The sequence below is a fragment of the Arvicanthis niloticus genome, chromosome 7 (assembly GCF_011762505.2).
Source record: "Arvicanthis niloticus isolate mArvNil1 chromosome 7, mArvNil1.pat.X, whole genome shotgun sequence".
NCBI lineage: Eukaryota > Metazoa > Chordata > Mammalia > Rodentia > Muridae > Arvicanthis > Arvicanthis niloticus.
The window spans coordinates 72,936,633-72,962,637 of NC_047664.1; the positions used below are offsets into that span (position 1 = coordinate 72,936,633).

At 40.5% G+C, this 26,005-nt stretch overlaps 1 protein-coding gene across 1 annotated transcript in view; it reads left to right on the forward strand.

Moving 5' to 3' along the window:
- Gabrb1 (gamma-aminobutyric acid type A receptor subunit beta1) overlaps positions 1-26,005 on the forward strand; it is a 397,281-nt gene that overhangs the window by 347,931 nt on the left and 23,345 nt on the right. The window contains exon 6 of the mRNA XM_034508743.2: positions 25,742-25,879. Within this exon, the coding sequence (XP_034364634.1) occupies positions 25,742-25,879 (138 nt within the window). The remainder of the gene's footprint in view (positions 1-25,741; positions 25,880-26,005) is intronic.

Here is a 26,005-nt window from a genome sequence, read left to right on the forward strand (position 1 = left end):
GTAAAGACAAAGAAAGATGAGAATCTTAAAGAATGTGTCGAAACAAGCTAAAACAGAAATACAAAAAAAAAAAAAAAGCAAGCGATCAGCGCACTCCATGGCAACAGGAAACTCTAAAATAATATCCAGACGCTGGCGCGTGGCACAGAATGTGTTCTCAATATGCCAAGTAAACCAAAGCGGTGAGACAAAGAGGGCAAGAGAAGTGAGTCCAGGAAACCGCTGTGGGAACAGAGATTCTGCCTCTCTAGTCACCGTCAGGAGGTCCCTCTGACCTAGAACAGAAAAAAATAAAGCACCCTTTTCAAAGGCTTGGTTTTTGATGTTTGGTTGTTGGTTGTTGGTTTTAGAGGTTTAGGGCTTTTTTTTGGGGGGGGGGTTGTGTTTGTTTGTTTATTTGTTTGTTTGTGTTTGTTTGTTTTTCTGTTTCATCTTTAGCTCAGCTCAGCTCACCTAACAAAACTGCCTACAACACAATGCCAACAGAACAGTGAACCCATGGCTCTACTGGAGGAAACTTGGTTTTTTCGTTTCTAATTGGTTGGTTGCTCCTCTCTATATCCCCCCTACCCTTTCATCTACCGTTCATTGGCTTATTTGTCTGTTACTACTGAGCTGAATTAACCAAACGATGACTTTTCCTGAATAATTATAAATGTAAAGAAAAGACCATGGGAATATTTTCTTAGGGTTGTAAGACTCCCCTGAGCGTTAAGGATTGCAGCACAGAGGAGACCCGTGTAGAAGTCTTCCTGAACACTGCCCTTATTTTCCTCTCTTTCTCTGCTGTGTGTTGGGGAGGATTCTTCACATGGGATATGCTTACCATCTGTACTTTGGCTGTTTTTCCCCAAGGCGTAGCATGGATGGGCTATCAGTGCATGAGAGGAAAGTGAGGTCTGGGATCACATGAAGCCTCATCCCTGGCTGGGGGTGGGAAGGATTGTGTCCACCTTTCTTATAGCAGCCTCCCATTGGTTGACCTTCTCCTGCAGCTTTCCCTCTGGGATCTGGGCACAGGTAAACTACTCTCTCAACTTGACCTTTCCACCAGCTGGCAGTTGCCAAACTACTTCTTAGCTGTTACTTGCCCCCCTGGGATGTTTGGCTGTCCCTAGCTCCTTGGTTTCTCTTAGCCCTGCCATTATGGTTATAAACTGCCCTTTGACAAGCTCCTCAAATTGCTTACTCAGAGTGGTACCATCTGTTTCTTGCTGGGACCCTGATTGGCACAGTAGATAGAAGTATGTCCCAAGCAAATGTGAATGTAGCCTTCTCCACCTTAACACTTAGTGTCTCCCCCAGAGGCTCCCGGTTTGATAAACTCGGAACTAGATGCCATCACTTTATATGAAATGTGTCTGACTTCCTCTCTCACTCAAATTTGTCTGTACCTGCACCAATTTTTCCAAGAATCAGATCTCTCCAGTATGCATGCCGGTGAATTCCCATACACTAATCTCTACTTGAAAATATACTATAGCTCACCCAGGTAGAGTACCTCTAATAGGCCTCAAATTAAAAGATAAGTGTGAATTATGCCAAATAAAATTCTTAACTAGCGTCTCTTCCTCCAGTTTTGTGTTCCACCTATTTGTTCTCAGCGTTACCACCAGATTAATTTCTCTATAAAGACACCCTCATTATGCTACCTACTGATTTTTACAGCCTCAACTCTTCTTTGTTGTTCACAGGATAAATTCAACCATTTAAGGTCCACAATCTGGCTCCAAACTGAGTGTCTAATTTTATCCACTACTAGAGGGGCCCAGTGTCAGGAAATAGCATAAGATGGAGAATGGAAATATATCTCATTGGCAGGTCCAAATTCAAAAACAAAACAGAGAAAACAAATTTTTCTTCTTTCCCTCGGCAGCAGCAGTGCAATAATGCCTTGTGGCAGAGGTAGACAGGAGGTGGCGCTCATGGCTCTTTGACTTTGCATGACAGAAACCTTAAAAGACTCTCAGTCACAGGATACTCAGAACATTGATTTAGGTTTCATAGTTCATTGGATCCGTGTCCTACCGAGTTGTAGTGTCTATGGCTTTCAGATTTTTATGGCATTAGGATGCAATTCTACACATCCTCTTGGGTCAGAGTCACTTTCTTACCCTGAACTCCTATGAATGCAAAGTTTGTTTTTCTAGCAACTTAGTTTGTGTCCTACCTAGGCCACTTGAAAGCAACAACAGATGATGATCAGGAAGGTTAAGGCTGGAGGTAAGATAGGTACTACAAAGAGTTGTGCCAGGGAAGCCAGGCATTCACTTGAGTGGAGCTTCCCTGTGCTCATGGACTCATTTCTGGTGGAAGAGTAATTAGTTAGCAGCACTTTTCTTTTGTGCACAGGTAACAATCTCGATGGATAGGTGAGAAAGGCAGTTAAGTTATTCCTTTCCAACAGAATGGGAGGACTAACTCCTTAGAGCAGCAGATCTCAAGCTGTGGGTCCAGACCCCTTTGGGGGTTAGATGACTTTTTCAAAGGAGTTGTATCTTGACATTATGATTCATCATAGTAGCAAAATTACAGTTATATAGTAGCAATAAAATAATTTTATGGTTGGGAGTCACTACAACATGAGGAACAAGGGTAACAGCATTAGGAAGGTTGAGAACCACCGACTTACAGCTTCCTTTGGTTGATGGAGTTGCCTATAAATCGTGTGTTGAGCTTCCATTTTCTGTCAATGACTGGGGTAGGATGCTGTAAAGCAACACATGGTGATTTGATTGGTAAGCATTGAGATCTCTGGAGCCAGGAGTGCTTGAAATGACTTCAAGTGGCAGGTGATAATCATGTCAAAGTATATTAATTGTTTAGTACATGACCTGGCAGAAATATTGAGATAAGCAACACGGAGCTTTAAAGGCCTCTTGGAGAAAAGAATAAAGGACTCGGAAGCCGGGCGGTGGTGGCGCGCGCCTTTAATCCCAGCACTTGGGAGGCAGAGGCAGGCGGATTTCTGAGTTCGAGGCCAGCCTGGTCTACAGAGTGAGTTCCAGGACAGCCAGGACTACATAGAGAAACCCTGTCTTGAAAAAGAAACAAAAAAAAAAAAAAAAAAAAAAAAAAAAAAAAAAGGACTTGGAAGAAAAGAAGTCCATATGGGGTACTGATGTCTAGTTGGCTGAGCCGAGTCTTAGTCCAGCACTGAGAAAAAGAGATGTCACACAGCTTTGGAGCTGCTAGTTTGGGGAGCACAGGACTCTCTTCACATAGTAAATACATTTAACTTGTGCGTTTGACAGGTTTTGAGATAGGTTCTCAGTATTTATCATAATCTCAAAATCTTCCTATCTCAACCTCTTAAGTGCTAGAATTAGACCTGTGTATCACTACAGTTACCATCAATTTCATTAACTTTTCAAGGAATATTTATATTTATTATTGATTACAGCAAAGAATGAATATAGGCAACTGGCTTAGAAAGGATAATAGAAAAGCTAGGCTTGAGAACCTGATGTTTGTCTTTTTTTTATTTTACTGATTTATTTATGTTGTAGCCCAATCAATGTTTCCCCTCCCCCATCTCCTCCCAGTCCTCCTCCTCCCCACCTCCTCCCATCCACTCCTCCTCCCTTAAAGAACAGAATGTTTATTTCATATTTGCCATTGCCCACCATGACCTTGAATAGATCCAATACTTCTGAGATCTGGTTTTCTTTCAGTGAAATGGTGGTCCAGACTTTTTTAGCCACTGAGTCTTATGTCCAGACCACATTTGCAAAAAAATTATCTCCTCCTTTTCTGCAAAGACATACAAACACACACACACACACACACACACACACACACACACACACACACGCACACAAACCAATTCTCCAGAGTAACCTTCATGGGTTTTTACAGAAGTTATTAGACCAACAGACAAATCTATTCACATCTTCATTCATTCTTTTTTAAATTTCAAACTTGTCATTCCACAAGAGGGTAAATTCAGCCAAGTCTGTTAATCTCTCTAGGTATTCAACTTCACTTGACAAAATGAGGACACTAATCTCTAAATTCCCTTGTGATTCACAAACACTTTGCCTACTCAGAAGCTCTGGACACCTGGAGGAGACCCCTCCCCCAAACCCATGATGACCGAAGGCGTGAATCCAAATGGCACTTGGGAATAAAGACGCTGCCATTTATCTGTGTGATGACTATGGAAAAAAAGGCTCACTTTTCACAAATTCAGAACTGTGACTGAACACAAACCTGGACAAAAGGTGTGATTGTTTCCATCACGGCTTTCCTTTGTTTCCTGTAGCTCATACTGAAAACAAACTGAGTAGAAGATAAAATATAATTATGGGTATCATAGACATGGATGTGTTTCCTAATCTGCCCAAGATTGATTTCCAGTGAAATGGGAGACAGGAGGTAAGGGGAAGGGATAGAGAGGAAAACAGACACTGGAACTCAGAAACTACCTTGTCTCAATAACCCTATTTAGACTAAGGATGCCAAACAAACAGCAGGAAAGACATCATCAAACAGCTTAGGCTACAGTCACAATAATGGATAAAGTAAATAGCATTGAGGCTTATGACGAAACATACTTTGTTATATTAACTGATTCTATGAGTCTGGGCAATTGTGCATGTGCCAGGTAACACGCAAATGTGTCCCGTACTTCAATGTAGACAAATGTCTGGAAAATTAGATAGGGACGTGGTTCAGCTCCCTGTCCCTGCAGGGTCTGACTTCCAGTGGAGACAAATGTACTTGTTGCCTCTAAATTTTAAAGGTTCGCATTCCAAGGACAACAGGTTGCTTAGGGATGAATTGTAATTAGCAGGTGGGAAAAACTTGGGCATTTACATTAAAGCTAGACAAAACATCCTTCCACAGCTCACTAGCCAAATTAAATTCACTTTTATAGAGCAATTGAGGCTGATTTTTAACAGTAAACTTCGATTTGCTGAGCAAATCAAAACTCCATGAACACAAATCGGGCATTCTGTTTCTTCTTCTGGCCACGAAGGAGCTATTGAATCTGTTCTCTGTCATTGAGGCTATCTCTAGCCACTTCATTACTTCATGTTCTGTCACTGACAGAACTTCCATTCAGTTTAAAATTCCAGTCTGTCCCAATCTACCATCAACCCCGTCTGACTAGTTACCTCTATAAGGCTGGTCTTAAACACTGCCTTTCTCATTACTATGTAAATTAACTTGGGGGAGGGACCTTGAGAATATTACACACACACACTCTCAAGCACAATTGCTTGCATGCTCATACCTCTCTCTCTCTCTCTCTCTCTCTCTCTCTCTCTCTCTCTCTCTCTCTCTCTCTTTCTCTCTCTCTCACACACACACACACACACACACACACACACACACACACACACTCACTCACCCTGGCCTTGAAAATCACACCAATACACATACCCTGGCTCTGAGAATTACTAAAACTTTTTTTTTCTGGCATCTTAGAGTTTATAGGTAACCTTTCTAGGTAGTTTATTTAAACAGTTGAAACCTAATCTTCCCCAAGCCACAGAGAGCTGGCCCCTTTTGCCCCTCTTTCTTCCTACTCAGTGATATCAATCTCACACTCAAAGACACAAAATCACTTAAGTAACTTATCGTTATGGGGATAAGCCATTAAGTGTTTTCTTTTTGTACATATTCTCAAATTTGAAGTGATTTGTTCTTTTCTGACCTTAAACAGAAGAGGAAAATACAAGAGTCCCCATGCTAGGTAGGCTTATGAAGAGGTCTATGTAATCACTATAGCCACAGAAAAACAATCTGTAAGAGGCAAGAAAGCAGTTTGGTTCAGCATGACTATGTAGCCAGTATTGGTTCAAACTTCAGGATTCTGACCCTGTGTAGTTCCTTATAGGCATATTTAACCACGGGACAATTTGGCGGAATTTTCCCTAGTGATAATTAACTCAATCCTGTGTACACAAGAAAGGTTTAGAGGTGAGTAAATCAAAATTCTTAGTAAAGTACAAAAATGATGGGTTCATGTCACAACCTACATAAGGATTACTTAAGAATAGGATCTATAGATTAACAAGCTCATGATAAAGTCTGGAGAGGCTCCATTGTGGTCTCCACCACATAGATAGCACAAAGTCCACCAGGCCATTAACCATGTCAGATTCAGGTTACGCATCCCTCCCTTTGAAGAACAATCCTGTGTGTTTAGCATTCCTGGTCCCCTGCTGGTTTTCTATGAGCACAGGACCTTGTCCCTCCCACATGCTTGGGTTCCCAGCTACTCAAGTGATGAAGCCTGACCACATATTGAAATCTTGTCTGATTTTTTTTTTAAGTTCAAAACACTTAACATGGGCTGGAGGGATGGTTCAGTAGCTAACAGCACTGACTGCTCTTCCAAATGTCCAGAGTTCAATTCCCAGCAACCACATGGTGGCTCACAACCATCTGTAAGGGGAACTGATGCCCTCTTCTGGTGTGTCTGAAGATAGCAACAATGTACTCATATACATAAAATAAATAATCTTTTTAAAAGCATTTAACATAATATTCTTTACTCTGACAACTAACGAAGTACTTTTTTGCTTCCCCCCTTAGTCCCTTCACGACCTCAGCCTCTTTCTTCTTTTTTCTTCTATTCTTTTTAAATTTGGGTTGAGGTTGAAAATAGTTTGAAATGTCAGTGTCCCATGCCCTTCAATACACCCAGGAGCAGCCATAAGGTTTCTTCTGTGTGTAGATCTCTTTAGTAGGCAAGGTATTTTGTAGCTCTTGGGTCCCCCCATCTAGCTTATTTGTGAAACAAAATTCCCAGTTGCCTAGCTTTCACCTTTAAGCTGCCAGGTCATGTGACACATCACAGCCTCAGTCACTCAGAAGATCTGCTCATCTTCTGCATGTAAGATACAGCAGTGCCTCCTAATACGTTCTCTGTTCTTAAAACAAGTGGGGAAAGGGGATGGCATCTGAAATGTAAATAAAATATTAAATAAGTAAATAAATAAACAAATGACCTAATCAGAGCCGAAGTTCTTCATGTGTAGAAGAACAAGATGAGTCTTACAGAACCTTGAGTAATGACTTGAAAAGTTCTCAGTAGTACATATTATTTGATATTATCATTGGATTTATAATAACGTCACGACAACCATACACAAGACCCTGGCTAAGAAAGATGTGTTCCAACATCAACAAGAATGGAATCCAAATGACATAAACATGGAAAGATTTACAGTCAAGTGTTTATAATAATTTATCAGTATAAGAAAAGGTAGGTATGTTTGAGATAGGGGGAGCTATGAGACAGATGTTTAGAAAAAACTCTCAGTTGTGGTTGCTTATGACAGACAGGATTCCTGCCTTAAAGTTATGGGATGACTGAATGTCTGACACCTGCGGATTGGACAACTGAGCTTATTCTCATGTCGGAGTTTTTCTCACAGCCTAAGATTCAGTAGGAGGGAAATATTCTAGACAGCATACCCAGCCCATATAAAGGTTGCTTTCGGGAAAGATGTACTCAGCCTGGGGGTCAGGCTTTGTGGTATTGACAGGCAGGAGTCCTCTGGTAACTATAGAGCATCTATGACTGATTTTCTGGACAAAATGGCATGCAGAAAAGAGGCTGAAACTCACTAATCAAGGCTAAACAGGAACTACATCTGGTTCCACAACAAGGAGACTTATTTGGAAGTGACTTAGCCACAGGAGCAGAGTGGAGGGAGAACTTTCAGTGAGGTTGATGCTGCCTCTCCTGATTTCAACGGATGCCCAGGCAGTATGGAATAAACCAACATTACCAGCAAGCCTTGCTTCCGAGCCTGTGGCAAGCACCATCTGAACTCAGTCTAAAGATGAAGCAGCAAGAGGAGAGGGACTTGCATGAGATTAGGGGCATTGCGCTTGGTGTGAAGCAAGAGGTGCCTGGTCTGTGCCACTGAAACATCAGCTGCAGGTGGTGATAGGTAAAGCAGCTGGAGGGAAAGACAGAGGATGCTCACCAATTGACTTGTAGGCCAGACAATGAGTTAGACACTATTAAAGTATTCCACATCAGGACAGACAGAGTTAGATACTTACAGTATTCTGTAATAGGCCATAGGATGAGTTAGAGTTAAACTACTACAGATTTTTTGTATTAGACCAGATAATGAGCTAGACATTATTACACTACTTTATATTAAAGACCACTTTTAAAAATTATTAAGGGGTGCCATAATTCTCAGAATGTACTGTTTAAAAACATCTCTACTAATTTCTTTATCACATGTTATTTTAGCATCAGTCACGCATCTGTAAGCCTCCAAGATGGGACACATTACTGGCTAATCTTCTTGAACTGAGAACATTAGTCTTTTTTAGAAAAAATCTCTTCCCAGAGCACCAAGAAACTGTTCCAGGGAATGAATTTTAAAAATTACTGTTGTAGCTAAGGAGCAAAGCAAAAAAAAAAAAAAGATTTCAAACTGGGAAACTGGGAGTGACATTGTCCTGCTTGTATTTTAAGTTAAACATTCCATTGTATAGGTGGAAAATGGATTTGAAAGCTTCGAAATGTGAGCAGTTACTAAATCCAGTTAGGACATTGTGAAAACAACCCAGGAACACTGTCACAAACAGAAATAAGATAATAGAAACAGGGAAAACTGGACATCTGAAATACATTTTTATTTTTATTTTTATTTTTATTAGTGGGGGTTGGTGTAGCTAGATCATGTTGCAGTCACAAACACCAGCATCCTGGTACATTCTCTTGAAGACAATTTCTATCCTGATGACACAAGATAAACATCTCTACTGAGGTGATGGGGGAGGGTCATTTGGTGAACTAGGTGTTAGAGTCCTGTCATTCAGAAGCAGAACCACCCTGTAAAGGGGGATCTTAGAACAAAACAGTTGGAGGAAGGAATGTGGAGATTATTTAGACCTTGACTTGGTCTGAAGTGTTAGAAATTGGGTGCTCCCCCAGCCTGCCTTCAGCTACTCAGAACCAGCAGCTACACCATTACCAGCTGCCAAATGCCTTTTTAAAAGTCCGGTCATCACAGCCTGCGCTCGCTCTCTCTCTCTCTCTCTCTCTCTCTCTCTCTCTCTCTCTCTCTCTCTCTCCCCCACCCATCTCCCTCTCTCTCTCTCTCTCAGCTCCCCTACCCTCTTGTGTTAGATCTATTGCATGATGTGACCTTTACTTTACTCCTTGTGACCTTGACCCAGGTCACAAGGGTACTCAGTCACAAAATCCCAACATGAAGGACATCTGCCATTTGCCCACTGACTAGTCACGTGACTCTGCCCAGTTGCAAAGGCACTTCTATAATCTTTTAAGAGGTCCTAATGCCTTTCACAGACAATGTTAAAAAACAATGGGAGAATGAGGTATGGCTCCCATGGGTGACTAGATGAAATGACAGTGCTATGAACTGGCCAAAGGAGGACACCAGGACAGAGTTGTAATGTTTGAAGGACAAATGGTATGTTCCACTTCAAACATCTGGGACTCTTGTGTGCCCAGTGAATTTTCATTAGAAAATTCTGATGGCAATCTCAAGAGACAACTCTATTCTAGAGATGAGATTTAAGTGTCATAATTCAGTAGCTAAATCCAAGAAAGGAAGTGTCTTCAGAGAGAGATCCTCTTAAAAGAACATTGAAGATTTTAATGGGAGAGAAAAAAGTCAAAGATGAGAGGAAATTGTTCTGGAGAGGAACCTACAAAAAGGGGGTCAAAAGAGCCAAGGAGGTGAGAATTACAGGTACCTAAGAGGTCAGGTGGGACTCCTGACCTCTAGAGGACAAAAGGACCAGGGACCCATTTAATTAGCAAGTCAAGAGGCCACTAAGGATCTCAGCAGGAGTAATCTTGTGCTAAGGGTGACTTGTTTCTGCACTGGGTTTGAGGGAGTCAGATGAGCTTCCTTCCTTTAGGATTTTCTGATAGATGAAGGCTACACTTATCCCTTGGCTTTCCAGTAACATCGGTACATTTTTTTTCTTCTATCATGTCTCCCATTATGCAGGGTGCATCTTTTTGTTGCTGTTTGTTTTTCCCTCACTCTTAACAGTGGGCTCTGGAATGGGATAATACACAGCTCAGTGAGTAAAAGCACTTATTCTGGAAACAAGAGGACCCAAGTTCAAATCTTTTTTTTTTTTAAGCCTGTGTAAAAGCCAGGCATGGTCACATGTATCTATTACACAACACTGAGGGGCAGAGAGAGGCTGTTACAGAGACTCACTGGTCTACCAGTTTAGTCTACACAAGTTTGGTTCTCAAACTTCCTAGTGCTGCAACCCTTTATACAGTTCCTCATGTGGTGATAATCCCCAACCATAAAATTATCTCATCGATACTTCATAAGTATGATTTTGCTACTGTTATAAATCGGAACGTAAATATCTGTGATGTGCAAACTTATGGGGTGTCTCAACCACAGGTTGATAACCACTGGTCTAACCCATAAGCTTCCTGCTCAATGAGAATTTCTGTGTCAAGGCAATAAATTGGAGTCAACTAAGGACTCCTACCCTTGCCTCTCATACACTGTGGAGAAATGGGCACCTGAAACATGAAGGTAATAAGGAACTGGCAGATATGAGGAGGCCAAGGTTCTCTGATCCAGGCAATCCCTCAACTGAAGGTCCCTTCTCAAATGACTGGACTGTGTCAAGTTGACAGTACACTATGACATTGCACAATTGCACATTGGAACTTATTATTATTGTCTGACTATAACTTAGGTGCCTACTACTTTCCCCAAGCCTTGAACAACCTATCATTCTCTCCCAACTTCTATGACATCAACTTCTTCAGATTTGATATACAAGTGTGATTGTGTGGTTATTGTATCTCTGTGCCCGGTTTATCTCAGTTTGAGGCAATGATCTAGCTTTCTGTTCACATTGATGCATTAACAGGGTTGCATTCATTTTATGTCATAACTGGATTGCCTTTTGAATATGTACTACATATTCCTCATCAGTTAGTAAACACTGAAGTTATTTCCACATGTTGGCTATTGTGAATAAATACTACAGTAAAGGGGATACAGGTGCCACTTGGAGATTTTGTTTTTCTTTAAACACATGCCCCATAGTATTATGGCTGCATTACATAAAAGTTCTAGTTACAGTATTTTGGGAGCTCTTGATACTGTTTTGCACAATGGCTGTACTAATTTACATTGCCACCAACGATTAACCATGATCTCTTTTCCTCCACAACATTTATTTACATTTATTATTTGTCTTTCTTGGCAGCAAATAACCATGCTTATAAGGTGACATTGCTTCATTGGCATTTCCTGGGTTATTAACGTGATCCTGCTTTCGGTGTCTTTTGAGGAATTGTCTGTTTAGAGCCATTGCTCACTTTGATGACGTTATTTGTTTTTAGCTATGGGACTGTGTGCATTTGCTATGTTTCATGGATATCTCCGTCATAGTGTTCGACATCACATACAACTCCAGAACCAATCTATGAAAGACAAAGGCAAACGTAGTTCTTCAATTTCTCTACCTCTCTCCTCTTTGTTCTCATCCTGAAGTCTCCTTAATCACTGCATGTAATGGGGGAGTTTAGAGTGATAAGGATTTTTTCAAACCGATAACTTTTAATACAAAAGGTATAGGGTTTCCCAAGCCTGTTATTTAAGTGTTTCAGTTGCCTTTTTCACCCACAACTTACTCCAAAAATGTGCAACCATATCTTGTATGGGAAGAACTGTAACAGAGATAAGACTTTAGATTATAGTGAAGGATATCTATATGTGATTTGGCTGAAAGACAATTTTGCATCTTCTATATTCATAAATTCTATCCCCTCAGAATAAACCTATGTATGACTATGTAGCTCATAGCACATCATTGATACAAACAATCTCAGTAGAAACCATGATGCTCACCACAGCATCCACTAGGCAGGGGCAAGGGGCTTCTCAACATTGATACAAGTCTTTCTGGCAAGCTGTTGCCCTGTTCATCAGCATCTCTGACCTCTAGACACCAAAAGCAGCCCAACCCAGGTTGTGACAACCAAAATTAGATGTTAAGATCCAAGCAATAGGATGCACCTGAGGTTGACAGCCACTGCTCCAAACTCCTCCTGATGCTTTTCGTGATGCTTCTAGGTGCTAGGATGATGGATTGCCTCTAAGACACACTCTGCAGCCGTGACTTTGCAAGGTGACCTTTTTATCTTCCCCATGAGTCAGGTAGCACAGATCAGTGGCCCCATTTCCACAGATAGAAACTTGGAAGCGTTCAGCCTTCCCAATCAGGTCATGAATGTCTGCACTTTCATTTCATTTCCCCCACCTGAAAAGTAAGAATTATCATCGTTGCGTTTCTTTTCAGGCCAAAGATCGGACAATAGCCACACAGCAACACCCTTCTGCAAGTGCTGTGCCCAAACCATTCCGCACCGGGCAGCTCTAAAAATACATTTGTATTTGCTTGCTTTCCTATTTCATGCTCATCAGAAAGAAAGCCTTTGACATAAAGAAAATGGCAACAAGCCACATGTTCCATCAATGTAACTGCCAAATTACATGGAGCAAAAAAAAAAAAAAAAAAAAAAAAATCAATCCTAGAAAAACCAATAATAATCAGACAGTGGGGTTTTTCAGCATGCCCCAACACAATGCAATTTTAAAAGCACAGATATTAATGTGACCAACACGTCTAATATAATAACCTCTCCAAAACTGATCTAGCACCTGGAATTGAGTGTACACAAGCTCTAGACACAAACCAGGGGATAGCTTCAGATCACCAGCATGTGACTCGTGTGGATTCCAAATGGCAAGGAATTGTCTGGGGAAAGCCATAGTAGTCTATGAGCCACAGAAGCTCATGGCCTCTGGTTCTTGAAATCTGTCCAGCCTAACCTAGAAGAGATCCTAATAGCAATAGGCTTGTGAAAATCCATGGCAGGGACCACACACTTTACATCTACAGAAGGAAAAAGCATCATGTTTAAAAACTGAATGCTGTGGACTCACTGTTACCTGCAAGTGAACAAAAAGCCGTGTAAGACTGAAAAAAACAGTTTATCCCTGAAGAAGTGAGTCAGATTCTGGTTGGCTAGTAAAGTCAGAAACTGAACTCTAGCGTCCCCTCATCACGTGTATTAACATATCTTACTTCTACTGTTTACTTAGTCTCAACGGAGAGACGTGAAAATGTAAAGACTAGATTCATAGCATGCATATGCATATATCAGATGCAAGGCATATATCATACACAGGCCACAGATTTCTGTTGCTTTTCACACACAGTTGGGATACTACAGTGTCATTTTTAAGATGACAGTAATAAGATCAAAGGTCAAGCACAAGGTGTACTAAAGCAGGTCATTTGTCACGTTTGCTTTAAGCACCAACTAGCGTTTCATTCATTATTAAATTAGATCCTCAGCTTTAAGTCTGAATTCGTGACGAAGTACATTAATCATAATTGTTCTAGGATCATTTAATATAAGCTAATTTCAAAATAAAGCCTCCTGAGAATCAATGATCCGAAATTAAAAATCACTGTGAAAAAGCTAAAACTCTTTCTTAGGCCTAACTGAAAGAATAAAATTTTCAGATCTGAAAGCACAGTCTAGTCTAAAAAGTCTTGGGTGCCCTCTACAGGTTAACTGCATAGTTTTCGGTTTTGCTGTTCCCCCTTTCTCAAAATATATTTTGGTGATTTCTGGAACATAAAAATGGTTCACTGGGGTTTCCTTTCAAAGTTATGGCATACTCACACACTAAAGGTGTCAAATACGTTTCCATCACCCATCCTCTTGACATCCAGGAAAAGCTACTGTTAACTATGTCTACACACGTTCTTTACTGCTGATTCTCATTCATATTTGACAATTTTATATATATGATACACTTTGGTTATGGTTACAGCATCCCATCCTCTCTAGAGCCCTTCCTACCCCCACCAATACCCCTCTCTTCCTAATTAATCACCCTTAGACTAGCATATCGGTTTGCTTTTGTTTTTGCTATCACTTTGTGGTCTGCTGAGTTTAACCAGGGCCACTGGCATTGACTTTGGCATGAAGCTATCCACTGGACCATGGGCAACTCATCAGTAGCTACATCAATGAAGACAACGATTCTCTCCTCACCTCCAGTAGCCATCAACTGCCAACTCTTCCCCCAAGGAGGGGCCTGACCTCATGAGCACTTACTGCTATCCATGACTACATATGCATATACATAGAGCATTGTGTGGTCCTGTGCAAACAACTGTATTTGTTGTGAGTTCATAATTGTGACAGCCATTGTCATTCTCAGAAAACAGTGTGACATTTTAGGACCATGAAAGGCAATCTGGTTTCCGGTTGAGCTAAAGTTGGAAACCCAGGTGACCCTGAGAGACAGTAGGTGTTTTGCCTGGCTCCCTGACGCTAGGCTTCTGACACAAGGCCGCAGCACTCTATAGATTTGTGGCCATCACTCACGTAAGGGCAACACCCTAAGCCTCTTTACAGGTAGAAGATGTGACCATAGGTCACCATTTAATGGAGTACCTAAAGGTTTAGCCAATTAGGCTTTCCTTCCCAGACACTCCTCCTTGCAAAAGGTATTTAACCTCAGGCCCACCCTGAGAAACTGGGGTACAGTTTTTACTCATCCACTTTCTGCCATGACAATAAAAGCCTTTAAACCATAGACTTCCTCTTTTCATGGGGAGCCATAGAGAAGGCCTTTGCCTACAGAGCTAAGCTCCCAGCCACAACCACCAAGCCACCAGGTCACCAAGCCACCAAGCCAAGGGCTCATCCCCACAGGACACAGCCGGACTTCCCCTCTCCCCATCCATTCTCAGCTCTTCTGAAGCTCCCAGCAGTGCCTGGGTGCCCAAGAACCTGAGAACCAGACAGCCCCGGCCTCTCTGCAGGCCAGGAGGGCCCTAAGCCAACTCCAGCTGTCCCACACCTCAGACTGGGCTCCCCCACCCCCAGAGTGGTGTCCTGCAGCTTCCCATAGCCCAGAACCTGCCCAGCACCTGCCCAGCACCTGCCCAGCACCTGCCCAGCACCTGCCCAGCACCTGCCCAGCACCTGCCCAGCACCTGCCCAGCACCTGCCCAGCACCTGCCCAGCACCTGCCCAGCACCTGCCCAGCACCTGCCCAGCACCTGCCCAGCACCTGCCCAGCACCTGCCCAGCACCTGCCCAGCACCAGCGTGGGATAATCATGGTCAAATCTCCCCTGTCCTGCCTCCCTGACTGACCTACATGAGCCCTGTGATAGGGCGGACCCAGGGCTCCCCTATAACCCAACATGATATGGCTCTGTTTCTCATCATCTGAATCCTTCATTCTTCCCACCCTCTCTTTGCTGGTGTTCCCTGGGCTTTGGAAAGGATAATGTGAATGTCCATTCGAAGGAAGAGTATGCAATGGCCATTTATGGTACTTGACCAAGCATGAGTCTCTGCATTAACAATTATTCACTCCAAAAAGAGGCATCCATGACCAAGGTTCAGGAAAGCTTCCATCTATGAATATAAACATAAATACTTAGGAGACAGTTTGCCAAGTTGTTCAATTATCAAAACAGAAGCAGTAGATTCACCCCATGTAGGGCCTATGATTTCCACAGCTGGGGGCCATAGTACTGTACCCTTAACTCCCTTTTGAGGAGGTGATGTCAGAGCCCATTGGAATGCACTTGGCTATTCCCATAGTAGACATTCCACTATTATACAGTGGCTCCATCTTGTCTGGAAAGTTGGTGTTGTAGAATCCAAGGAATTCAGGGCAGTAAGACCGATGACACTTCTCTCCCAGGTTACTACATAGCAATTTCTACCATTGTGAATGCTAGTCACCAGGGAGGAAGTAGGCAGCTCAGTTCTGCCATATTTTCTTTATGACCAACATTCAAAATGTGTGGTGTCTTCAACAATAACATCTTATCACATGGTTCTGAAAAGCTACCCAAATCAATGTCAATAGCCTGTGCCATTTGGGAGGTATCCTAGGAATTCTGGCCATTGTGGTTTTAGTGTAAATTATCTTCTATGATTTCATGTCTTTTAAAGGTTGGTCTGCCAATGTCTTGGAGCAAATGTAAAGAAGAACAAAAGAGTGTGGCTCATTCCAAGGTCCCTTTCCTTGTAAGGCAGGGAGAGCGGAAGAGGAAAAGAGTGGTTTATACTGGTAATCCAGGTTCCTTCTGTGCAAAGCTTAAAGCAGAGGGAACTTCATTATCTTGCCACTTGAAATCAGCTCTTTTGGGAAACCCAATTATTATCTTTGTAATTCTGAATTTTGAAAAGTCTGTTAAATGGCTTGTTTCCATTGTTGTTGCTGTTGGTTTTTTTTTTTTTTTAATATTATATTTTAGTTAAAGAAAAAGATCTAAAATCGTATCCTGTTGAAAAATGTTCCATATTAAAAAATCATTGATAAGGTAGTGGGGAAAAGATGTTCTGCATCCATGATCCTATTTGGGAAGGTTATGGATCCCTTAGGAGGTGGATGGAAGGAAGAGTTTTGATGTTTATACTCTGGGTCCACTTCCTGCCCTGTTTCTGCTTGTGGCCTGCCAATGCTATGTAACCAGCCAGCTTCCTGTTCCCACTGCCATCCCTTCTTCACCATAGTTGTCTCTATCTAAGCTAAAACACAGACCCCATACTCCATTAAGTTGCTTTTGTCAAGGCATTTTATCATAACAAAACAAAAATAACTGAGTCTGGCTAACAACTCACAGTGAGGTACCTCACGCTTGGTATGCATACACAGGCAATTCTTTTTCTTTTAACAACACACTTCAGAATTTTCATCATAACTGATTTAAATTAGTTATGGATATTTTTAGATTTTAATGTGTTTTTATAAAACGCTTTTTATCACCAGAATTTCTTGGTGGAAAGTTACCTTACATGCACAATTTATAAAATGAAAGAAAAGAGACTCAAAATAAAACACAATTCAATAAGCCCCCAAGGACAGACTCACAAACAATAATACTAAAATGTTTTGACTATTTAAAATAAAAATATAAATAAATTATGAATGGCTTCCAATATAAAATATCAGAAGCAAATTAGAAAATTTTTTTTTAAATTTCCAAATTAATTCACAGCTTCAGGCCAAAATTCCCCCTGATAAAGCTTTAACTGAACATTGTGATTTACTGAGTAACAGCCTGTGCCTCTGCTTTACTCATTCATGGTCTCACTTACCCTCAAGGATAGTTTATGCCTTAGAAAATAAAATTAAATTGGGAATATTAAGTGTATCTCAAAATTAAGGGTGACCCTTTTCTCTAAACGGGGCAATAGGAAACGAGCCTGCAACTAGCAATTCCAGACAGAGCAAGCATTCTTAAACAACACCCATGCTTAAATCATGTTTTAAAACAATCTTAAATTGCACGTCAATATTGACATGCTTATGTAACTTCTCTACTTACAGGGTTCTTTTTCATATATCAAGAAAAAAGTGCTTATTTTATATTCTATGAGGGGCTTTTCTAACAATCAAATATCTATTGCTAAGTGCAGGGGTATTTTCTTCATTAATTCACTTATTTATTCACTTTATATCCTGATTACACCCCCACCCTCCACTTCTCCCAGGCTCACACTTACAAATCCCTTTCTCCTTAGAAAAGGAGAACCCCCTTCTTGGGTACCACCCCACCCTGGGACATCCAGTCCCAGCAGGACAAAGCACATCTTCTCCCACTGAGACCCAACCAGACAGTCCATTTAGTATCAGGAGACCCAATGGAAGGCAACAGAATCCAAGACAGCCCCTGCTCCAATTGTTAGTGAACCTACATGGAGATCAAGCTACATATCTGTTAAAAATCTGTAGGGTGCCTGGGTCCAGCCTTTGCATGTTCTTTGGTTGGTGGCTTAGTCTCTGTGAGCCCCTATGGACCCAGGTTAGTTGACTCTGTAAGTCTTCTTGTGGTATCCTTGACCCCTCCAGCTTGCTCAATTCTATTCCCTACTCTTCTGCAAGACTCCCTGAGCTCCACCTGATGTTTGGTTGTGGGTCTCTGCATCTGTTTCCATCCATTGAATAAAGAAGCCTTTCAGCAGACAGTTATGCTAGGTTCCTGTCTGCAAACATAGCAGTATATTACCAATAGTGTCAGGACCTGAGTCTCTTACATGGGACAATTCTCAAGTTAGGCCAGTCTCAAGATGGTTTTAAAGTTGGCTGGCCATTCCCTCAATCTCTGCTCCATCTTTAACCCTGCACATCTTGTAGGCAAGACAACTTTTAGGTTGAAGTTTTGTGGGTGGCTTGATGTCCCCTCCTGTGCAAAAGGATTTTAACATGATCAGAAGTTACTGGCAGGGATGTCATTCAATTACAGTAACTGCCCAACCTTCATCTAAAGGCTAGGGCCTCCTTTTATGACAGAAATATTAAACATAAAGTTGTCTAAATTTCAAACACAAATTTCTCAGAAAGTTTGCAACAAGTTCACGCTTTATTACAGTTAGAATACTGTGGAAATAATCTCCCTTTTTGGTTGTTTGGACCCCAAACATGGCAGAAATTAAGAACAAGATTTAGTAGTCACAATTTTTGACATCTTTCCCCCCAAGTAATATTTTTAAGGAGAAAGTTGCAAGAAGTTGGAATATCCATTAAATGTTTAGTTAGGGTTCGAAGACTTTTTTTTAAAAAAGACCTCAGTTATCTCAGAAAAATTTACTCTGTGACTGTTAACACAAGCAGAAAATTGTGAACTGTTTTTGCTCATGCTTCTAAAAATGTGCAGGTTTTCTGCACTCCAACCAATTCTCCTACTCTCTGGATATCAACCAGACATTTAACAGCTCAATTCAGTCCAGACACCTCCAACTCAGAGTTGGTCAGACTCCACTTTTTTAAGGGCACAATTCCATGAAGTTACCATCTATTTAGATGCCAGTCGCAGGGATGAATCCAGGTGGCCCACACCAACGCTAACCACACATAGCCTTGTGGTTCCCCAAAACAAGCACCCTTGAGATTACTTGCCAAAGCAGTTCAGTGAAGTCAGGAAAAATTTTAGTCTGCATTAGATGGTAATTCTAAAGGGTTCAACTCATGAACAGTCAGATGGAAGCAAATGGTAAGGTATGGCAGAGTGTGGGTGAGAATTCTTAGCCCTGGATTTTCTCCAGGCCCCGTTCCCCTAGCACCTTGATATGTTTATTGGCCCAGAAGCTCTCTTAACCCCATCATGTAGGATTTTCAGGGAAGGTGCATTGAGTGCTAATACAAACTCTAGGCTATCTTCCCTTTGGCATTAGACTGAAAATTTCAGGCTTCTAAGTAAGGTTTGGTCTTTTGGCAACCTGCCCCCATCCTGAGGTTTCTGATTGGCTTGTGAGAGTCACTTCATCAGAACATAAGGTGCGCTTGTCACATATGAAAGTCCAAGGAATTTAGGGACTTGGTGTTAAAACAGAAGATAAAGGAATCTATGTCTTATCATACCATAAAAACTTGGGAGAAAAGGAAAGCATTTTTTTCCAAAACAAACTGTCCTGTAGCTGGTAGGGGCTGTTTGTTTTGGAAAAAAATATCTCTGGAAACAGTCAGACACTCATGTATTAATAGGGTTAGCATTTCCATGAAATTGTCTTTTACTTCACCACTGGTTTTCACCATAGAACAACCTTGATCCTACTGTTTTGTCAAAATTTTCCATACAGCATATTTATCTACGTGACAGAAAACAGCGTAGTGCCATTGGCATTTATTAAAGCTGGACACTGGTAGACGGACTTTTTTTCATTATAAACCTGTTCACATACCACATGGCTATTGTTGCTGATAATAAGAAAGACATCATCCAATATTTTTTTTTTTCAGAAGGTAAAAAAATCTAAATTCTGCAGCCGTATAGGCTGATGTGATCGGTTCAGTCTGGACAAGATTCAAGCTGAAGAAAAAATCAGTAATCTATTGAGGCAGCCTCATTTCTCTAAATAAAAGTCAAAACACATTTACTCTTATTTGATGAGTATTCAAAGTAAGCAAGCCTAGAAAATGTGATAAAAAGAGAAAAGCATACTTGTCGCTAAAATGATTAGATAAATATTAAATGAATAAATAATAGTGCCACTCACAAATGCCATTTAAAGTTTGATGTCAGCCTCGAGGGATATTGCCAGAAGAGTGTTGAAGGGGTCACTCCTTGACTCTGCCAGTCCACATTCATCTCAACCAAGTGAAATTTATGATGTGGCATATTTTCTAAATTTAATAACATAAATCTAAAAGGATCCAAATAAACAAAGAAAAAACTTCAATGGACTAAAATAATGAGTGAAAATGACTTGGGTAAAGTTTAAGGGGGGAATATTAAATCCTAGACTTGTATCCAAAGGGGGAGGGAAAATCACTTGGCTATTGAGAAAGCTAATTCAATATCTGCTGAATCACTAGAAAGTAAGTAAATAGAATAAAAGAAAATTCTAATCTTCACTAGTCAAACATGCCAACAATGGCATCATGGGTCATGCAGGATAGGCTAGACCACTGACTTTTACCAGCGCAAGGCAGGAAAGCTGGGAATGAAGATCAGCAGAGAGTGAGCCCTGCTGACAGCAGTCAGCAATTTCATCTTGAAAGGTTAACTGGTTAGCCAAGACAGGATAAGCCATAATTAGGATCAGCAGACCTAATGAAGACATCACAACTCTTACCACTGGAAAAATTAGGTAGATCTTGCTACATTCCACGTAAATGAAAAACTATAGAGAATCTTGAATGTTGCACTAGCAACCCTTGGTCATAACGTTTTAACCAATCCATTTAGATATTAGCCAGTGTAGATGAAATGTGTTCACATTCTACAAGCTCTTTAAGAGTTTTCAATTACTTATTGTAAAATATATTTTAAAACCTATGATTTTTTCATTACTTTTTTTTACAGTCCAATCATTACCCCCCACCCCCGTCTGCCCTCCCTCAGTTCCTCATCCATTGCTTCTCCCCCTGTCTCTAAGAGACTGTCTCCATCCACAGGCTTCCCCACTCCTTGTATCCTCAAGTCTCTAGAGGGTTAGGCATGTTTTCTCCCACTGGGGCCAGATCAGGCAGTCCTCTGCTGTGTATGTGTTGGGGGCCTAAGACCAACTCGTGTATGCTGCCTGGTTGATGGCTCATTGTCTGAGAGATCTCAGGGGTCCAGGTTAGTTGAAACCGCTGGTCTTCCTATGGGGTCAACCTCTTCTTCAGCTTCTTCCAACTTTTCCCTAATTCAATCACAGGAGTCACCAACTTCAGTCCAGTGGTTGGAAATGAGAACAGTTAATTTGGCCCAAGGCACACCAACAAAATTGTTTATCTTAGACCTATGTTTGCTTTGTGCTTCTATCATAGAGAATCGAGGACTGAATGGTTTTTTTAAAACAGCAAATTTTACTGGCTCACAACCCTGTAAGTTGTTATAGTCTAAAGTCAAAGGCCCAGTACTTGGTGAGCATGCTCTTCCTGTACCATCCCTTATTGGAAGAGAGAAGGCAAAGCACCACAGAAGGAGAACACAGGAACAAAAGAACCAAATGAAGTCCAAACACATGCTTCCCAGACACTCCTTCAGTCCCAGAACTCTGAAAGTAGAGGCAGGTGAAGATCTGTGAGTTTAAAATCAGCCTGGTCAACATAGTCAATTCCAGGTTAGCCAAGGCTCCACAATGGGACTCTTTCTGAGACAGAGGGCAAGAAAGAGGAGGGAGAGAGAGAGAGACTAGTATTTTACAAGGATACATCATGTTAATGGTATTACTGCCTACTGCTCTTGAGTTAAAATACCCAAAAAAGTTTTTACTTCCCAAGATTGTTGCTTTGATAAAAAAAAAAAAAAATGAGTTCCCAACACATGAACATTGCTGGCACATTGAGAGTATAACAATCTGTATCACTGCTTAGCCTTGAGCTGATCACCAAATGCAAATATATATATATATAAATTAAGGATTGGCCTAAGTCCATGAAGATCATGGAACTTGCTATGTTTCGAAGACCTCTCCTCAGAAAGCAATATGTTCCCATCTGTCTTCTTGTGGGTGGAAGTTTAAGTCCCTACATCATCTCAACCCATCTAAGGACAATATCTGGCCATCCTTGTAGCTCTACTAAGGCACAGAGAAGAGTAAGTTTTATTTGCAGAGCAGAAAATTCATCCAAAATAAAGTATTTCAAACAGCAGGGAATACTAATATTCAGACCCTTTTACACTGAACTAGCTCTGTGTATCTTCATCTAGCTCTGTATCTTCATCTGTTGACATCAACTTAATTTTATCTGTACTTTTCTGCATCACTAAGAAGTCCCCAGGGGCTGATAGGAAATTCTGAGTGCTTCTCTGTGGTCGTTGCTAAGGAAACAACATCCTTGGTATCGGGAGTGCTGAGACTGAAACGCTGTGTGAAGTCACCGGTTCATAAAGGAAAACCTTTGGTAAATAGATTGTTTAGGCGTGAGTAAATTGATGTTCTCTCTCTATGGCAAAATGTTCTTGTGTAACCTTTGAATAATAGTGTGCTTCAAGGCCTCTGTTCTTCGCTTGGATCCAGCTGCCATTATTGCTCCCATGAGAGCTCCAGCATCTACATAAATGAGAGTTCGTGTTCTCTTTTCTCCCCAAAATCATATGTAATTATCTCAGTGCCTACAGCACTGTGAGTAATGAGTTTTAGTTAAACAAAGTGAAATGAGCCTGGAAATAAAGACCCCAACCACTGACTGCATGAGTTGTTGAATGCAGTAGTTCCTCTTCATCCACAAGGAGGTATGTTTTAAGAAGTCCAGCAGATGGATACCCAAAGCACTGCATATGCCAGCCCCATACAGACTGTGCCTTGCCTTGCCTTGCCTTGCCTTTCCTTTCCTTTCCTTTCCTTTCCTTTCCTTTCCTTTCCTTTCCTTTCCTTTCCTTTCCTTTCCTTTCCATACATAGCTAGGACATGGACTAGACAAAAGAAAAATAAACAATGACCACAATAAAACAGAAAAAATTTAAAGTAAAACATACACAATGACAACTATAACAAACTGTAATCATGCCTAGGTGAATATAGTCTCGCTATCAAGAAAGGTTACTTGACCGTGACCCTGCAGTACTGAGGCATTTGATCAGATAACAGACATGACTACCATAGAGCAAATGGGTCAGAAGCATAAACGTTTCAGCAAGGATGTGCTGGACCAAGAGGTCTCTGGCATCTTGGGTGGGCTAGAGCATGAGAGCATGGGATTTCATAGCACTGCTAAGAGTGGTGTGCAGTTTCAGGCTCATGAAATGTTCATGTTTAGAATTTTCCATTTACTATTCCCAGGCCATGGTTAACTGGGCCAGCTAGACTTTGGGAAGGGAAATATTGCATAAGAGAGAACAAATGTGAATATTAAAATCTGCTTTGGCTGGTTGTCACATTCCAGTTTTATTTAGTGTTATGCTACTGCCAAGAAGTCGGAGCTCACAGAGCTGCCAGTTTGGCTCACCCACTCCCTCTCTTCTCTTAACCCAAACTACAAAACTGTCTGTGACTCTCACAACTCAAACTGGTGTTTACATTTTTGCCCTAGATTCTGACAACTGAAACAGCATCTGGAGGTTGAAATCTATCACCTTGTTAATTTAGCAAGCCTAGAACAAGATGGGAGCTTTTTTATTCCTGGATGTGGAGATTATTTATGTGTTTATCTGTTCATCTCTCTGTGTGTCTGTCACTTATCTATCTATTCCTCTATTTATCTATCATGAATTTATTAATCCATCCATCATATATCTCGCTCCATCAATCACCAACCTATCTGCTCATTATCCATCAGTTATCTATCCATTCATCACCCATCTACTATCCATCTATTATCTATCCACTCATCATCTATCTATCTATCCATCTATAATTCAACATCTATCCATCTGTCACCAATCAATCTATTCATTCATCATGTATCTATCCTTCTGTCCATCATGTGTCTACCTATCCATCACCTATATACCAACCATCACCTATCTATCCATCCATTCCCCATATATCTATTTATTCATTCATCTATCACATTATCTACCACTCTAGTAATCTATAACCCATCTATTTTTCTATCTATCCATCACACATCTATCTGTGTGGATGGATAGATAGATAGATAGATAGATAGATAGATAGATAGATAGATTAAATATATGGAAATATATGGATACACACACACATCTATCCATCAGCCTTCTATCTATGTATGTATCTTCATAGATTCCTGTCAGATATTCAAAACAATGTTAAGCATTAGTATCACACATTTGTGTCCAAGTTTAACATAAATCCCCAACATATTAGTTTCTCTCAGGTAGATGATGTTAAACCCAATAAGTAAAGAGGATCACGTGGCTTCTCAGAAACAATATTTACATGTGACAGTAAATAAATTGTATATAAATTATTTCATGTGAATACTACTCTTTTGAAGAAAGGGGAAGTTTTTGTTAATGGGTAATGGCTTGATGAGAAATTAAGTATATTATGATATATTGCGATAAACTAGAGATATCAAAAACGAAGCAGCTATTGTTCAGAATTTTAAAAAGTTTTTTGAAGAGGAATTTTCATTATTTTAAGATGTAAAATTGAAACAGCTTTTTCCTCATACACACATCCGCAAAAAAAAGGACTAAGAGAAAAACTAAAACTTACCTCATTCTTGAACTGGTAAACTGGTGCAGTTCTTTGACACTTAAATTCAGCTCCCAAATCTTAAACTCTTTTAAAAATATCTTGGAAAGATGCAACTGCTTTCATCAAAAGTAGACCAGCATAATGCATACTGTAAAGCATTCATAAGGTTATCCTTGAAACAAGTGTCAGTAACTCTAAGAAAAAAATAAGACTTTTTTTTAATTTGAGGTTAATATAAAAAGGAAATGGAAACATCAGCTATGTGTACAACTGGCTTAAAATGAATTTTAAATGAGCAGAATTATTTTTTAGAATTTTAAAACGTATCCAAGCATTACTCTTGTTATACAATTTACTCTTACACACCACCATGACTCAGCTAAGCCACTGGCAAATGGGGACAGACAAGAAGAAAAAGAACAGGCCATGGATATAAGACCTTCTGTGCCAAAGCCAGGGGCACAGCTTCAACTGTCTTCAATCTTCTCTGGGTTCCATTGACATTAAAGTCCACCTTTATAAATTCAAAGAGATCAATAATTCATAAAGCACATCAAATAATCAAGAATGTATATAATTCCTAAGATTTTGCCTGTATGTTATTTATAATAGTAGTAGCTATAATAAAAGAACTTAAGCCCGGTTACTTTTCTAAATTAAACATGTGTTTATTTTTCAATGCCTTGATCATTTATTAAGATTTGATCTTTTGCTATATTCCAATTCATCATCCCTAAGGCTCTCTTTTTAATAACTGTGCTTATCATTTGATTCTGGTTTTGTTAGATAAAAGCATAATCCAAACCCATTTCCAGAGCCCTGAAATGCAGCCACCCCTTGCTTTAACAAAAAAGCAACCATCTGTAGATAGACTAAAAACAATTTTGTAGTAGTAATTCAAAGTAGTAAAGGACTTGGGAGCTTATGTTCACTAAAGCCAGATGCATCTCTTTCCTCAATGTAAACACCCCTAACCCATTAGAAATGGCACTCTATATAAGATCTGTCTGCCATTTAGGTTCAAAATGATTTTTTTGTCCTAATGTGCTATGGATCTTTCCTCTGGCTGGACAATTGTCTTCAGAATGCATCTCTAGACCAACTGTGCTTTTTATGACTAGGCTGTGTTTCTTCACTTCAGATGGCTACACCACTGATGACATCGAATTTTACTGGAATGGAGGAGAGGGAGCAGTAACTGGGGTCAATAAAATTGAGCTTCCCCAATTTTCAATTGTTGACTACAAGATGGTGTCCAAGAAGGTGGAGTTCACAACAGGTGAAGAAGTTTCCTCCCTAATGATCCATGCATTATGAAAGGGGGATGGTGATTCTAATCAAATAATGACCTCTCTCTCTCTCTCTCTCTCTCTCTCTCTCTCTCTCTCTCTCTCTCTCTCTCTCT